The 17,860-nt window shown below is 45.7% G+C and overlaps 1 protein-coding gene across 18 annotated transcripts in view; it reads left to right on the forward strand.

Annotated features, from left to right (window-relative positions):
* The window catches only part of MAP7D3 (MAP7 domain containing 3), a 197,071-nt gene that overhangs the window by 37,279 nt on the left and 141,932 nt on the right, over positions 1-17,860 (forward strand). For all 18 annotated transcript variants that reach the window (XM_077490429.1, XM_077490430.1, XM_077490435.1 and 15 more), the window contains exons 2-3: positions 15,071-15,169; positions 15,253-15,333. In XM_077490429.1, coding sequence (XP_077346555.1) covers positions 15,071-15,169; positions 15,253-15,333 — 180 coding nt within the window. The remainder of the gene's footprint in view (positions 1-15,070; positions 15,170-15,252; positions 15,334-17,860) is intronic.

Below are 17,860 nucleotides of genomic sequence, written 5' to 3' on the forward strand. Positions count from 1 at the left end.
GAGAAAAATTTGCAAACAGGTAAATGTTATTAACAAAATATAAAGCGTGTGTGTGTGTGCGCGTGTGTGCATGCATGTGTGCGTGTATGTATATATTACACAGAACCCTGCGGCTGGATAAGGTAAGGGAGACTCCTTAAGAATTTTTCTATTTCTAGCAGGTTTCTCCTTTAAGTAAATGTATGCTATGCCTAAAGTCTCCACCGGGGGCTGCCAAGAGCACATAGCTTTTCATGCCTGATCTGTCAGCTCTGTGTCCATGCTGTATGCTTCTCCAAGCCATGTTCCAGGTAGGATGTGGGAAGGGTTTTTTTTTTTCTCCTACAGGGATTCTTCCCCCCACGGCTTAGGTCAAGGCACAGGGAAGCGCCCGCCGCCGCATCACAGCAGCTTCCCATCCACCGGCCCTCCTCCCTTCTCCGCCCCAGCCTCCCCTCCATGCTGGTTCTGAGTATCGGAGCCTCGGCTCGCATGGGAAAGCGGAAGGGGCAGGTGGAGGAGGGAGGACGGAGTGTCAACGCGACTTCAGGATGGTTGGACGCCCACATTTCTGGCTTCACAGGCTATAAAGTGCACTCTTTTTCAGGTGCACACAGCTTATGGAGGGACACACAGCAGATGGGTGCATGTGAGTGTGGGACACAGGCATTCCCTGGCAGCATTTACTCAAGCACCAGACTGGGTCTTAGTAGCAGCGGCAGTTGCTGAATTACAGTGCTCCAGTCCAGTCAGTGCTTTTTTTTTTTTTTTTTTGGTACCTCTACCTTTGTTGCCTGGGACTATGGGCAGAAGAGGTAAAAATACCCCGAAGAGTAGGGGCTTAAAGGGATCTCCCTCAGGCTCGGAGGACCCCCCCCCCCCCCCATCTGCAGCACCTTCCCTTCCTGAAGGACCTAGGGAAGCTGGCCAGGGTGAGCTGTCGGGTCAGGGGCTGCAACTGCTCCTGGCACTTCAGCCCCTGTATACATTACCTGTATATCTTCAACCATACATGGATTAGAGGAAAGATTAGTGAACTTAATCACATCTTCACTCCCCCTCTGCCACCGAGGACCCTCAAAAAAAGGGGAAAAAGAGTAATCCCCCTCAGAGGATCTGGATGAGACTGATGATTCCTCTTCTGAGGAATCAAGTGGAGAAGGGCCCTCTTCAGTTTCTCAGGTTGAGAAAGTCTTAGTGCAAATTCTTGCTGGATGTCCGCTCCACATTTAAGTTGCCTGTATCTGAGTCAGTTAAAGAACCCTCATCTTGTTTGGGTTCACTGAAGCCTCCTCAATCTACACATGCCTTTCCTGTTCATAGGTTACTGGAAAATCTTATTTATTCTGCGTGGGATCACCCAGATAAAAAAAAATTTCCCCCCTAAAAAGTTTTCAACACATTATCCTATGGAGGAAAAATTTACTAAGATGGGGGTATACCGTCGATTGATGCCGCTATATCATTGGTAAATAAAAGTCTGACTTGTCCTGTTGACAACGCTCAGATGCTTAAGGATTCAACTGATGATAAATTGGAATTCTTGTTAAACGTTTTCTTTTTTTCTTCACTGCAGTTTCGGTGGCTCAACCTGCAGTGGCAGCAATCTGAGTTTTAGTACTTGATAGACCATGTTAAACAGGTGCTCAAAGTTTTGCCTGAACAGCAAGCCCAGGGGTTTTCTAACCTACCATCGGCTTTGTGCTTTGCAGTTGATGCAATCAGAGATTCTATCCTCCAGACCTCTTGCCTTATGCTTGGGTTGGTGCATATGCGTAGAATCTTATGGTTGAAAAATTGGTCAGCCGAGTCGCCATGTAAGAAGCTTCTGGCTGGATTTCCCTTTCGGGGTACGAGGCTGTTCGGGGAGGATTTGGCAATTCTATCCAAAAGATCTCTAGTGGGAAAAGCACCCTCTTACCGGTTAGGAGGAGGAATAATTGTCCCTCTTGTCAACCCCAAGGACAAAAGAAGTCCTGGGGGAGGAAGTCTACAAGACAAAACCCTAAAGCCTCTTTATGAAGGAGCGCCCCCACTCAGGTGGGGGGAAGACTGCTACAGTGCTCAAGGCTCTGGCAGTAGGATTTTCAAGGCAGATGGGTGGTCTCCACAATAACTCTAGGTTACAAACTGGAGTTCAGAGAATTCACCTCTCCTTGTTTCCTTGGATCAAATGTTCCCAGAGACCCAGAGAAAAATCTCTTTCTAGCGTTGGAGTGACTATTGTCGCAAAAAGTTATCGTGGTAGTTCCCACGCAAGAGCAGGGATTGGGGTTTTATTCAAACCTTTTCATGGAGATGTCAGACCCATTCTAGATCTCGAAGATCTAAACCGATTCCTAAAAGTACGGTCCTTTCACATGTAATGGATCCGATCAGTAGTCTTCATCCAAGGAGGAGAACTTCTGGCGTCAATAGACATCAAGGATGCGCACCTGCATGTACCTATTTTCCCTGCTCATCAAAAGTACCTGCATTTTGAAGTAGAAAAACGCCACTTTCAGTTTGTAGCTCTGCCTTTCAGTCTAGCTACTGCACCTCCGGGTTTTACAAAAATCTTGGCCCCTCCTCTTGCCAGATTAAGGGCCCAAGGTATAATGGTAATGGCATACCTAGACGACCTGCTATTAATATACCGGTCAGTAGCCCGCTTGGACCAAAACTTGGTCACCACAATCAACTACCTGGAATACCTAGGTTGGGTCCCTAACTTAGAGAAGTCTTCTTTAAAATCAGTAATTAGACTAGAGTATTTGGATCTGGTCATAGATACAGCCCAGAAGAGGGTATTTTTACCCCAAGCAAATATTAGTGCCATAAAAGAACTGATTCAAATAGTCGGGGCAAAGAAGGGTCCTTCTGTTCGCCTTTGTATGAGGCTGCTGGGGAAGATGGTGGCTTCATCCGAAGCAGTTCCCTACGCTCAGTTTCATTTGAGACTGCTAAAAAACAGTATCCTGTCTGCCGTTAGATTTTTCCGATGCATCTGTCTCCTGCAGTGCGTCAGAGCCTCAGTTGGTGGTTGATACCCTAAAATCTGCAAAAAGGAAAATCCTTTTTTTTTTTTTTTCAAATAACAATTTATTTAGTTTTCGTGGTCGCATAACAAAAGTAGTAGTGCAGGCATACAGCAATAGTAACATGGCTTCCAAAACACAGGAGGCCCATTGTAAGTGGACAGTGCAGAAAAGTACAGTACCGGGAAATACAGCGGGATCAGACCAACCGACCCAGGGTGCACAGCAGGACGGAAGACACCAAAAGTCAGTTATCCGTGCTGGAAACCGAAAGGCCACCCGGGGTCTGTTGCTTAGCTTACATGCCAAACTTAAAACAAAACAAGGACCATCAGTAGTATGAGCGAGAAGAGTGGAGGAGAGAAGAGGAGAGAGAAGGGAAGAAAGAGAGGGAAAGACAGAGAAAAGGAAATAGAGTGCCAACGGTCCACATCACCATGTCCACACCGGTTCACCATCAATCCTCCAGCAGCCGCCATCTCCCCCAGACCAGGTCATGCTCCTCAAGCCTGTCCCTCACCCTGGCAGTCATCTTCTCCATGAGCTCAACGTCCTTGATCCTGGAGTAAAGGGCCTCCCTAGACGGGGGCAATGGATTCTTCCAGTTAAGGGCTATCAGGCAGCGGGCCGCTGTCAGGATGTGCCTAAGGAGCTTCCGGCCCGGCCTAGTCAGAGCGGGTTGGGACAGGCCCATCAAGAAAAATTTGGGGGAGTGGGGTACAGGAACGTCGAATAGACGCTGGAGCAGCCCACGAGTCGTAAGCCAGTATGGGGCAATCAGGGGACAGGCCCAGTAGATATGGAACAGGGAGCCCCGCTCCCTCAGACATCGCCAGCAGCGATCCGAGGTAGAGGGGTATATCCTGTGGAGAACATCCGGGGTCTGGTACCAGAAGAAAAGAATTTTGTAGAAATTCTCTTTGTACAATGTACACAGAGAGGATTTGGCTGCCTGGCGCCACACCCCCTGCCAGGTCTCAAGGGGGAGCTCCTCACCCAATTCCCCCTCCCAGCGTTTCATGTAGGAGTGCTTCCCCTTCGTTTGAAAGTGGTATGCGTTGACGCGGTATATGTCTGAGATCAACCCTCTGCGATCCCGTCCTGCCAGGATTATCTGTTCAAAGGGAGAGGGCGGGGAGAACCGTAGGTGAGGGGCCCTAGATTGTGCAAAGTGCCTAATTTGTAGGTAGCTGTAGAACGTCTGATGGGGGAGGTCATGCTTAGCCTGGAGCTCCGAGAAGGACAACAGCCGTCGTGTTCTGGGGTCCACTAGGTGCCCCAAGTGGAACAGGTCACGCGAGGCCCAAGGCCAGGACATCTGGTGGGTCAAGCTGGTCGGTAGAGTCGGGTTATAGAGGAAGGAGGTCAGTAGGGAGAACTCCGAGTGGAGGCTGTGGTCGCGGGAGAGCTTCCGCCAGAGGAGACGAAGCTGGGCCATCGGCCCCAGTAGTCGACCCGAATCTATATCAATCCTCGCTCCCCATAAGAAACTGTTCAGGTGTACAGGAGCCAGCCAGATCTTTTCAATCTCCGACCACCTATTATAAGACTTCTGCGGAAACCAGGAGGCTATGGCCCGCAGCTGAGTGGCCTGGTAGTAGCGGACTAGGTCGGGGAACGCCAAACCGCTGTCAGAGCGCGAGGCCGTCAGGACAGAGCTCGGGACCCAGTGTTTTCTGTAGTTCCATACGAATTTCAACAGATCCTTCTGGAGCGCGCGTAACTGTGCATACGGGACTGGGATCGGCAATGTCTGGAACAGATACAGGAGCTTGGGGAGGATCACCATTTTAATAGACGTGATCCGTCCTATGAGCGATATGTGGTGGGCCTTCCATTTACGTAGTAATTCCCTAATCGCCCGAAAGAGGGGGGGGAAACTGGCCTGATACAGGGAGTGGAATGATGGCGTAAGGAGGACCCCCAAATATTTAAGGGAAGAGCTTTCCCATTTGTACGGGAAAGCGGAGCGTAGGCGGGTCGTCTAAGACGCCCCCATGTTTAGGGGGAGGGCCACCGATTTGGACGGGTTAATTTTGTAGCCGGAGAGTTCCCCATAGCGGTCCAGCTCGGAGTGGAGGTTGGGGAGTGAGATCCCGGGCTGAGCCAAGGTAAGGATAACGTCATCTGCGAAGAGCGAAATCTTGAATTCCTTGCCCCTGACCGGGATCCCCCGAATATCGGGGTTGCTTCTAACGGCAGCCGCCAGAGGCTCCACACATAGAGCAAAAAGGAGAGGAGAGAGCGGACAGCCCTGGCGGGTGCCATTAGTGATAGTAAAAGTAGAGGACGTGGCGAAGGGTTTTGGAAAATCCTTTTTACCAGTTACCTGGAGAGTGGTAACATATGCCAGTCTTTTGGGTTGGGGGGCAGTTCTGGAACACGACTGTCCAAGGGAGATGGTCCAAGACCGAGAGGACTTTACCCATCAACATCCTGGAGATCTGTGCGGCATATCTAGCCCTAAAGGACTGGACACTCAGGTTACAGGGTTACCCTGTCAGGATCCAGTCTGACAATGCCACAGCAGTGGCTTATATCAATCACCAAGGAGGCACCAAGAGTCGTGAGAAGTAAACCAGATCTTAATCTGGGAAGAAAAGCATGTGCCGTGCATATTGGCAATCTTAATTCCGGGGGTGGAGAACTGGCAGGCGGACTACTTGAGTCGCTGGCAGTTAGTCCCAGGGGAATGGTCTCTTCACCCAATGTCGTCTTGGCCATATGCCAGAGATGGGTTCTGGATGTAGATCTCTTTGCGTCCAGGTTCAACAACAAGATCGACAACTTTTTGTCAAGAACAGGGGATCCTCTTGCATGCGGGGACAGATGCATTGGTAACTCCGTGGCATCAGTTCTCCCTGATTTATGCATTCCCTCCTATTCTACTACTGACACGACTTTGTTGCAGGATCAGGCAGGAAAGGAAGTCGGTGCTTCTGGTTGCCCCAGCATGGCCCAGAAGAGCTTGGTATGCGTAAATAGTAAAGATGGCAGTAGGCTCCCCGTGGACCCTACCGTCACATCCAGACCTGTTATCCCAAGGTCCAGTGTTCCATCCTGCCTTGCAAATGCTAAATTTGACGGTTTGACTATTGAAACCCACATTCTGAAGAGTCGTGGGCTTTCAGGGCCTGTGATTTCTACCTTGATTAATGCAAGGAAGCCAGCTTCCAGAATGATTTATCATAGAGTCTGGAAAGCTTATATCTCTTGGTGTGAATCCAGGGGTTGGCATCCCAGAAAATGTCATGGGTAGAATCCTTGACTTTCTGCAAATGGGGTTAGAAATGAAGCTGGCCTTGAGTACCATCAAGGGCCAGGTCTCGGCCTTGTCAGTATTGTTTCAGTGTCCGCTTGCTTCGCATTATTTGGTCTGAAGCTTTATATAGGTGGTAAACGCGCCTTAATCCTCTGGTTAAGGCGCCTCTGAACCCCTGGGACCTGAATTTAGTTCTGTCAGCTTTACAGAAGCAGCCTTTTGAACCGATACGTCAAATTTCCCTTAGTTCTGTTGATACTTAATGTAATTGTAGCCGTATTAGTGCAGTTGTGACAGAGAAAATTGAGTACTGTCAATAAATTTTTCTGGTGGCCATTTCTTCTGCTAGAAGAGTCAGAATTAGCGGCCCTTTCTTGTAAAGAGCCATATCTAATAATGCACAAGGATAGAGTAGTGTTACGCCCTCATCCTAGTTTTATACCGAAGGTTATTTCAGGTTTTCATCTAAACCAAGATATTGTTCTGCCTTCCTTTTTTCCAAATCCCTGTTCTCCGGAAGAAAGGCTTTGACTGCTCTCGCTACATCAATCTGCAAGCGACTGCTTAAGTTCGCAAAACAAATGTTTTGTTTGTATTGCTAGAAGGTCCTAAATAGAGGACAGGCAGCGTCGAAATCTACCATTGCTAAGTGGATTCGACAAGTAATTGTTCAAGCTTATAGTTTGAAGCAAAAAGTTCTGCCTTTTCAGATCAAAGCGCACTCCACTAGGGCTATTAGTGCTTCGTGGGCAGTGCGTCACCAGGCCTCCATGGCTCAAATCTGCAAGGCCGCAACCTGGTCGTCAGTCCGTACGTTCACCAAATTTTATCAGGTGGATGTGAGAAGGCATGAGGATATCGCCTTTGGGCATAGTGTGCTGCAGGCAGTGGTATAAGGTCCTCAGGTCTGTTTACACCCTACTTTGTGTGGTTCCCATCATCAGTAATTACTGAGACTCTGTGTCCCCTGATGTAAGAGAAAATAGGATTTTTATAACAGCTTACCTGTAAAATCCTTTTCTTTTGAGGTACATCAGGGGACACAGAGGTACCTCCCCTCTTCTAATACACTTGTAGAGCTTTGCTATAAAACTGAGGTACTCCCAGTAAGGGGAGGGGTTATATAGGGGGGTTGAACTTCCTGTCTAGGATGTGCCAGTGTCCAATCACCCAGTGATACCCTATATAACCCATCAATTACTGAGACTGTGTCCCGTGATATACCTCAAAAGAAAAGGATTTTACAGGTAATCTTTTATTAAAACCCTATTTTTATTGGTAAAAAAAGTAGAAAAACAAACCTGGATAAACTCGCATGTTCCGGTGCCTAATAACAAATTTAATTTTTTCTTAATTTCTTTTTGAGTTTTTTTTTAACTACTTGTTGGTCATTGCAAGACTTTATTTATTTTTTCACACCGTATTTGCGCAGCGGTATTACAAGCGCACTTTTTTTTTTTTGGGGAAAAAAAATCACTTTTTTGAATAAAAAAATAACCCAACATGTCACGCTTCAAAATTGCACCCGCTCGTGGAATGGCGTCAAACTTTTTAACCTCAAAAATCCCCGTAGGCGACGTTTAAAAAATTCTATAGGTTGCATGTTTTGTGATACAAAGGAGGTCTAAAGCAAGAATTATTGCTCTTGCAATAATGGTCGCGTGATACCTCGCGTTTTTGTAGACCACCGTTTTCATATGTGGGTGCTACTCACCTATGCATTCGATTCAGCGCGTGAGCTCGTTGAGATGGGGAGCTTTAAAAAAATTCTTATTTAACCTGATTTGTTTTTTTTTAACTTGTGGCAGCAGCTGCTGCCGTTACCGAGGTATCCATCATCAAACTGCTGACGTATATGTACATGAGCCGGTCGGTAAGTGGTTAATCGTGCCACAATGTTTGCTTTTTAGATTGTGAGCATCCTAATCTGCACAGTATGTGGTAATTAATGCACAAACATTTAGGACTTCTTAGTGAGGCGATTGCCTGTTAGGGTATATATACAGCCCACATCTAAGATTGCAGATTTAGAGCTTCCTGATGTCCTTTCTCATTGGGTGAAACGCGTCGATCTCATCATCATGACACTACATCCATCCAAGGAATCTATCCAGGGAACCGAGCCAACACTGCAAGTGAGTGGTTACCATTGGATGTCAGCCAGATTATTCCCTTACCAAAAACACATGCTGAACACACCGAGTGCTAGGATTGTTAGGCACTGGAACATGAGTGTACCCATGTTTGTTTTGCTACTTTTTACCAATGACGGTCTTTCGCTATAGGCTCTCCCCCCTTATTTATTTCCCTATCTATGGAGTAATTGCAATGCGATCGGCCAGTAAAGATACCATCTAGGGCAGTGGTTCTCAACAGATACAGGCAGGGAAGCGGCTGGCACTCTATTGGCTGTAGCGCGCTGTCCCCCCCCCCCCCCCGGCCCGTTCTTCCCGAGTGCTTGTAAGTGACATCATCTTGGGTGGACTGGATAGGAGGAGGAGGGGCCGAGGGGGAACAGCGTGCCACTGGAGAAGATATGAAATGAGCTCTGAAGGCAGCAGAAGAAACCAAATACTGCACGGTACCCCCCCCCCCCCCCCACAATGTGCCCAACCGTCTGTTCCCTACCCCATGTAATGTCCTGTCGTTTGCTCTGTCCCATGTAATGTCCTCTCTTGTGCCCGTCGTGTCCCCTGCCCCGTGTAATGTGCCCGTCGTGTCCCCTGCCCCGTGTAATGTGCCCGTCGTGTCCCCTGCCCCGTGTAATGTCTTCTGAATGGATCAGCTCTGCAGTAAAAGAAAGCACGCATTTCACATTAAATGGGTGCCTTTTAATATTCTTTAATGCCATTTCTACAAATAATTTTTGTTATCAACAGCTCACTGATCATACCAATGTTCCTTGAGCTGTAGATGAGAACATTTCAGGGGTTCCTCGCAATCTAAAACGTTTTGCCAGGGGTTCCTCCAAGGTAAAAAGGTTGAGAAACCCTGATCTAGGGGCTTGGTTCCCCACAAAGTGAAAGTGACTACACTAGAGATAGGTGGTCAACATCTAGGGTGAGTGCACAACCATGTAGGGCACCTGGTCTGAACACCAAACAGTGGAGCATATATATATATTTATTATTGTGGAATTGAGCACCTTTTCTTCATGAATGTGGCACTTTTTGTATAATTTTCAAGTTTGATTAATTCTTTGTATTTTTTTTAATCCAAGCGCAGTGTCTGTTCAGTTTAAATCTCCATACAATGCCTATATGTACAGAGGTGAATGACTGCTTGTTTTAAAGTGTTTTTTATATGGCTTGTTCAGAAAAGATGTAAATTCTTCAGTGTGCATAGTCTAGGCGGAGGTGCACTTTAAGATAAACCTGAACTGCTGCTGTTGAATTTGTATTGCTTTTCCTGTCTTCCTGAATGTAGGTTTCTTTGCATATTGGCGACTGTCAAATTATTGTTCTTGCATGTAGATGTGCTGTGAATAAAATCTTGTCATTTGTTATTGGTCGTAATAGGCTCAGTGTGACCCTGTTTAGCGTCATTCAGTAGACCCAAAGCCAGGAAGTCTTGATTAAAATGCCAAAATGATATTAATGCTATGACCTTTAATAGGCCTATTGTTTATATTAAAATAGGTTTGAATGCTTTTATTGGCTCCTTTTTATTTGTAGTAATTTGTATTTTGGAGGTTTGATAGAGAATACATTTTAAGATAACCTTTTCTTGGCATCGCAGATGGGAGTTCTGTATATAACGGGTTCTTTGTGGGTGTTGGGCTGTCTAGAAAGGCTCTTGTCTTTTTTTAACTTGCATAGGCTAAATGATCTTTTTGTTTGCTCCATTTGTAAAGCCTATTCCACAATTTATAAGAGGCTTTTATTTAATCTGATGTCATTCCAGAAATACAAATTTGTATGTGCAATAGGAAAAATGCAGATGAAAGTAAACAAAGGTTGTCATTTTCTACCTGTAACTGTGTGTTCTTCAATTTATATTACATGCATTTCCCCTTTATTCGAATTATTCATTTTGCTGTGTCCTGGCTCTTTGCTTTATAGTTGCCATAACACTGAGAGCCTCTGTTACAGACCAAATTTCTGGCTTCCAGTTATGAGTCAAATGTTTTTTGTAATAACTAGATCTATGCCATTTTAAAATATGGATGCATCTAAAACCCATTATTGTATCCAGAAGCCTTCCTATTTTATGTAATTTTTTTAAATCACAATTTTTAGTTAGAAATGTACCCTGCAAATGCCAGCTTTAAAAATTGCATTGAGCTGAACAGATCAATGCCCATTTTTGTGTTGAGGGGTGCCTAGCTGTCCTCGCCCATGTTGTTTCACTTGGGTGGTACCGGTACCAGTGTTAACACTGACTGGTTAGAAATGTCTGCTCTCTGGTGGTGCTGCCAGGAGGGCTATTGTACCAAGAAAGGCACAGTTTAGCACCTTTTTATGGCATATTAAATTATTATTTTATTTTTTTGAGGTAAACCTTTTGTTCTGGTATTACTGAAAACTGCCTCTCCCAGGCTTGAAATTAGTTTGATAAAACACAATGAGGTGGTATTGAAATGCACTTTAATATACTAAAGGGATGTGTTAACCACTTGCAGACCGGACCAATTTGCTGGTCAAAGACCAGACCCCTTTTTGCGATTCGGCACTGCGTCGCTTTAACTGACAATTGCGTGGTCGTGCGACGTGGCTCCCAAACAAAATTGACGTCCTTTTTTCCCAAAATAGAGCTTTCTTTTGGTGGTATTTGATCACCCCTGCGGTTTTTATTTTTTGCGCTATAACCAAAAATAGAGCGACAATTTTGAAAAAAACGCATTCTTTTTTACTTTTTGTTATAATAAATATCCCCCAAATATATATATAAAAAAAAACATTTTTTTCCCTCAGTTTAGGCCGATACGTATTCTTCTACATATTTTTGGTAAAAAAAATCACAATAAGCGATTTATTGATTGGTTTGCGCAAAAGTTATAGCGTTTACAGAATAGGGATAGTTTTATAGCATTTTTATTAATAATTTTTTTTTTTTTTTTTACTAGTAATGGCGGCGATCTGCGATTTTTATTGTGACTGCGACATTGTGGGGGACCCATCGGACATTTTTGACACATTTTTGGGACCATTGTCATTTATACAGTAATCACTGCTATATAAATGCAGTGATTCCTGTGTAAATTACACTGACAGTGAAGGGGTTAACCAGTGTGTGGCAGTGTAGGGGTTAAGTGTTCCTAGGGGTGTGTTACTAACTGTGGGGGGGTTGGGCTTTCATTTAGTGAACACTGATCTCTGCTCCAATCACATGGAGCAGAGATCAGCGTCACTAGTTGCTAGGCAGAATGGAAAAATGTTGTTTACACAGCATTTCCTCCATTCGGCCGCTCCGTGAGACGATCGCGGGGATGCCCACGGCGATCGAGTCCGCGGGTCCCGCGACCGGACTCACGGGAGTCCCGACCAGCGCGGGAGCGCGCTCCCGATGGCAGGGCGGCATTGAATATTGGATGTACCTGTACGCCAATATGCCTGCCCGTGCCATTCTGTCGACGTACATCGTCGTGCGCTGGTCGGGAAGTGGTTAAATCCATGGTCGGCATCCCCTTTATCGTGATCTACCTACCGATTGTGGGAAGCCGACGGGTAGATCAAGATCAGGGCTGTGCCAGTGTTTCTCCACTCCCTCCCAAGCCTCCGACACGCACCTTTTTATTTTATTTTTTTTATTTTTATTTTTTTCTAGCAGAGCAAAGTGAGAGGGCAGATCAGTGCTCGGTGGAGGGTGGGAGCACAGCAGGTGCTTTTAATTAACTTTACAAGTTAACCAGCTGATGCTTATTGGTTGCTAGGCAGTCCTAGCAACCAATCATCAGCTTGTTAAAATGAAAAGTTAATTCTGGCAGCTCCCACTCCTGCCCTCCATCCAGCACTGTGCTGGCTCTCACTCCGCTCTGTTGTACAGCCACTGTATGGTGGGAAAGTGCTACCTTCACACGGCTGTGTGTTGTGAACACTTCTTTGGGGATGCAGAGGGCACTGCTGTGGGGGGGGGGGGGGGGGGTGTACAAGACGCTACAGTGTGGGGGAGGCACAGGACACTAGCATGTGGGGGGTGCAGATGGGCAGTGAACACTACAGTGTGAGGGATAGTATATTACTGGGGCGAATTATGTGAAAGAGGGCAGAGGATACTACTGTGGGGGTGGGTGGGCAGAGGCTACTACTGTGGGGCAAGTCATTTGAAGCGGGGCAGAAGACATTATTGTGACATACTAAAACGTACAAACCAGAGCGCTATATGAAAAAGTGGCCACAAGATGGTGCTGTAATGTATAGATATATTGGGTATATTGTAATGGGATATCACAAATCAATGGTATATAAAAATGATTCAAGGGTAAAAGTACAACGGCATCCAAAGTCTTATAGGTTAGAAATGTTTACTGCGGGGAGCTTGCATAAGACTGTAGTGGGGACAAGAACATTAGATGTTCCATACCGGCTCATCGATTTTGGGGATTGCCAGGGAGAGGAGTAGGTATGTAATCCAATCGATGTTCTGCCCAGGGGAATTTCAGTGAGGCTCCAAGTGGGTAATTGCCAGGAAGATGTAATGGGAAAGTAGTAGCCGACCACCAACCCCTGCACATTGGAAGTGATGTCAAGGTGACCCCGCAGTGGTCGATCAGAAACTGCTAGACAAGAAGGAAGCCACAGCCATTGCAACAGAGAGATGCTTGGCTAGCAAGCTACCAAGTTACCATGGCACAGTGTTTCGTGGTCCTGCAGCTTTATCACGACCCTCTGTGATAACGTGGGCCGACTGTGAAACACCTTCGTTTTGCTAAAATTCCACAAATCTCACATGGTCTGATGTCTACTACGTAAAGCAGTGTAAAACCCAAAACCAAACATGTAATCTATTGCAGCTTACCAATCATTACTTTTTTTTTATTTTTATTTTTTTATTAAGCGTTTCACCCTCTGTTTTCAACTGGCAATCTGGCCAGTAACACACCTCCTGTATTAGTGGATGAATGAGGACAGGGGGCACCTTTTGGACAATGCCATTGTCAGTCTGGAGGGAGGGGAATGTTGAATGCACTGGAAGATTTAAATTAACAAATTGAAGCTGAACTCCAGTTCACACTTTATAAGCAGTCACAGCAACATTGTTTTTCCTTTTGAGATAAAGATTTTACTTAAAAGTTGATCATTGTAAGCACCCCTCTCAGTAGTAAATGGGTTGTCGCATCCCTGTAACTGCTAAAACCTGTTCTTTTGAAAAACAGACCTACTAGGCAGATCACCAGGTGAAAATAAAGGAGAAAGAGGCTAAAAGAGAAAATGAACGCAGCCACCATGTATAAGAATGGGTAAGCTGCGATATAATGTTTAGGTTTATTATAGCTTTAACCACTTCCCGACCAGCGCACGACGATGTACGTCGACAGAATGGCACGGGCAGGCATATTGGCGTACAGGTACGTCCAATATTCGATGCCGCCCTGCCATCGGGAGCGCGCCGCCGGCGGCGCGCTACCGCGCTGGTCAGGACCCCCGTGAGTCCGGTCGCGGGACCCGCGGACTCGATCGCCGCGGGCATCCCCGCCATCGTCTCATGGAGCGGCCGAATGGAGGAAATGCTGTGTAAACAACATTTTTCCATTCTGCCTAGCAACTAGTGACGCTGATCTCTGCTCCATGTGATTGGAGCAGAGATCAGTGTACACTAAATGAAAGCCCAACCCCCCCACAGTTAGTAACACACCCCTAGGAACACTTAACCCCTACACTGCCACCCACTGGTTAACCCCTTCACTGCCAGTGTCATTTACACAGGAATCACTGCATTTATATAGCAGTGATTACTGTATAAATGACAATGGTCCCAAAAATGTCCGATGGGTCCCCCACAATGTCGCAGTCACAATAAAAATCGCAGATCGCCGTCATTACTAGTAAAAAAAAATAAGAAAAAATTATTAATAAAAATGCTATAAAACTATCCCTATTTTGTAAACGCTATAACTTTTGCGCAAACCAATCAATCGCTTATTGCGATTTTTTTTTATTTTTTTTTTTTTTTTTTTTTTACCAAAAATATGTAGAAGAATACGTATCGGCCTAAACTGAGGGAAAAAAAAATTTTTTTATATATTTTTGGGGGATATTTATTATAACAAAAAGTAAAAAATAATGCGTTTTTTTTTCAAAATTGTCGCTCTATTTTTGTTTATAGCGCAAAAAATAAAAACCGCAGGGGTGATCAAATACCATCAAAAGAAAGCTCTATTTGTGGGAAAAAAAAGGATGTCAATTTTGTTTGGGAGCCACGTCGCACGACCGCGCAATTGTCAGTTAAAGCGACGCAGTGCCGAATCGCAAAAAGTGGTCTGGTCTTTGACCAGCAAATTGGTCCGGTGGTTAAAGACTGCCTTCTCTACTCTATGAAAGACTAGAAGACAACTGTTGGAGAGACTAGAGAAAAACGTTAAAGTTTCTTTTGTGCTGTGATGGTTTTGAATGGTGTATTCTGTGTATTGCAATAGAAATTCAGATACCAGCAAAGTATTACAGGATGCTAGTAGGGCAAGTTGGAAAACCTCCAGCTATAAGCTTCTGCCAGCCCTCCAAGACATGACTTTTGCTTTTTTAAATAGGTGCACTTTCAAATCTAATTGGGCTATGTTCAATATCCTTTTAAGTAATGTGTTTTCTATACCCAAGTATTTTGGTAAACTGTAACTGTTCATCAGTAATATGTCTCTTCATTTTCACTGAAACAGTGGCTGCAGCTCAAGCACTTGCTGATGAACGAAGAAGCCAGGCTGGCTCCAGTCCCAGTCCCAGTCCCGTCCAGTCCGCTGGAAAGGCAACTAAGCCAGGTAATCATTTCCCATAAAACCTTTTACAAGGAATAAAAAACTCTCGGCATCAAATAATCCCATTTGTTTTTTTTGTTTTACAGTAATTGATGGCTCATCTTTAAGAACTGATGAGAGACAAAGATTAGCCCGAGAACGTAGGGAAGAGAGAGAGAGGCTAAATGGTATGTTTTAGTTTGTAAAGAACTGGGGGGCATGTGTGGTGTGAAAAAATTAATATATATATATATATATTTTTTTTTTTTTTTTTTTTTACTCACAAATTGAGCTAAAGGATACTTTCTTGGAACTTCTGAGTACTTTTAGCACATTGAAACTCAAATGGAGCTCGGTAAACATGAGTCATGTTTACTGATATTCCTGTTCATGCTTCCGACTTTGATAGCCAGTAGACAGACTGGAAGAAAACGGAGAACTGAGGGTGAAGCTAACCAGATCACTTCTACAGTCAGTGAGGCAAGGCATTGAAAGTAAAACGAGCTAAAGTAGTTGTGGGCTTGTTTTAAACCTTTGCTTACCATTTCATGTCATTTGATACCTAGCCATGGCTTTTGGCAGTTCAAGGCAAGAAATGGCATGGAAGCTCAATAGAGTTGAAGGAAAGGCTACACAATAACTCGCCTTAGAAATGCAGCCTCCCTATTGTTCTAATATTAGCACATACTGTATATTGTCTAATGAATTGCTATTACAATAACTTTTTACCCAATCCTCGAGAGGCTTCACCTACCTAAAACAAACAAATCATCCAAATTCATTAAAAAGAGTATAGACACCTAGTCTCCCCAGGAGTTGTTTCATCTAGGCTAACGGCACCATCAAAATTATTTTTCTCCCGTCATCTTCTGGGATGGCACACCTGACACCTGAAAGATGAATGGTCCAACCTGATGGGAAACGCAATCAACAGCAGAGTTTAAAAATCCCCGCCCCTCTCTCCGACCCTCAGTTATTGATTGTGTTTCCCATGGGTGGCAGCAAAACGTGTTTTTTTTTGTTTTTGTTTTGTTTTTCCTAAAAGATTAAAAGGTCAGGCCTTTCCAGGGGGATTTGAATGTCGGGAAGTGGCATTTTCTTTTTTGAAGTCTCGGGTTCAAAGAAACACTCCTGAGACATAGTGTGGAGGGACAGGTGAGGTGTCTCAGAAGCACTATCCCCCCAAAAAGCCATCCGTCGTGAGCTCATTTTCGGGGGTTTGAGCTTCACTAAAATGGCGCCAAATGACAGACAAGGCGTTCTCTGCAGGCAAGGAAAGAAGCAGGAGTTTAGCTCATTTCAAGCAGTAATTGCTGAACGGACACTACGGATGACAGCCAGCCTCAGAGCGGTGAAGACGGGGGGGGGGGGGGGGGCAGACAGAGGCGCACAGAGCTCCAGATACTGCAGTCCATCTGGGCAGAAGGCATGGTATGGAGACGGAGGGTGCACCTGAGCAAGCAGCCGGGGTGGGGGGTGGGGGGGGGTTGAGTGATCTGGCTGGAAAAGGGGGGGGGGGGCTTTTTCCCCTCTCCCCAAAAAGACGCTGGGTGGCTTATTTGTCATTCATAGGTGCTGAATGCCCTGCCCAGGGGTCAACCAGTAGGTTTAAACTCAAAGCTACTGCTAAGTCTAGGCGCTGTGGGTATTGTAGCGACAAACTCCTGCAAGACCACAGCAAGCCTTTTTGTGATAAGTGCATCTTTAAGCTGGCAGGCAAGGATACAACTGAGGTAGTGAAGGAATGCCGGGCGTTGCAGTCTCAGATGCTAGCAACCCTCCAGTCCTTTAGGACTACGTTTGAGAAAAGGCAGGTTGAGACAGCCCCCCCCTCACAGGAGGATATGCCCACCACTTATACGGGAGGGTCTCAAGAACCGACCCCCTACCATTCAGAGGAGGGTCAGGTTTCAGACTTCAGCTCCCGGGGGGGAAGATTCTGACCAGGATAGCCAGGTGGAGGCTAGGCCTGGGGCTCTCCTTTTTTCAGCTGAGGATATGGAGGGTCGTCTTAAAGCCATTTATGCGTCAGGGGACATTCAGATGCCCTCTGCTCAGGTATTAGCCCAGGATAGGGTGTATAGGGGTCTAGGTAAGCTGCAGGCCAGATCTTTCCTGATACACCAGTCCCTTAAGGATATAATCCTAAGGGAATGGGAAGAGCCTGAGTGCAAGCTTCTTAAGCTATCACCTGGGTGATAGCTGCATTTTGTTTTCAAAAAAAATAAAAATTGCGTGGTTTGGTTTTTTTCCTTGTCTCTTTCTGTTTGTTTAGGCAAAAAGTGCAGCCCAACCAGTTAAGAGAAGATGTCCTGTCTGCAAGGATAAACTTTGTGAAACCTGCACCAAAACACTTTGTATCGCAAGCCTGGTCAGGGAGGAGTCCCCGTCCTTCTGTGGTGACTTAATTTCAACCATTAAAGATGAACTTAAGGCTATTTTCTCTAGTCGTCTGTCCAGGACAGCACTAGAGAGATAGGCTCCACCTCCAGAGGCAGGAAACACAAACCAGATCTTTAAAGGGCGGTCTCCGTCCCTTCCCCTTCAGTCTTTGTGTTTCCTCCACCGGAGGAGGAGGCTGGATCAGGAGCTCCCCTTCCCCTGACGGTGGGATAGCCCATAAGAGACGGGGAAGGAGTTCGGATTACCTGTTGGTAAACGGACGTTTTTGAAGTCCTCCGGTCGGGTTGACTGCAGCTTCGAACCGGCGTTCTC

This window comes from Lithobates pipiens, unplaced genomic scaffold (assembly GCF_037356315.1).
Source record: "Lithobates pipiens isolate NorthernLeopardFrog02 unplaced genomic scaffold, aLitPip1_a1.2 Scaffold_1, whole genome shotgun sequence".
Lineage (NCBI taxonomy): Eukaryota > Metazoa > Chordata > Amphibia > Anura > Ranidae > Lithobates > Lithobates pipiens.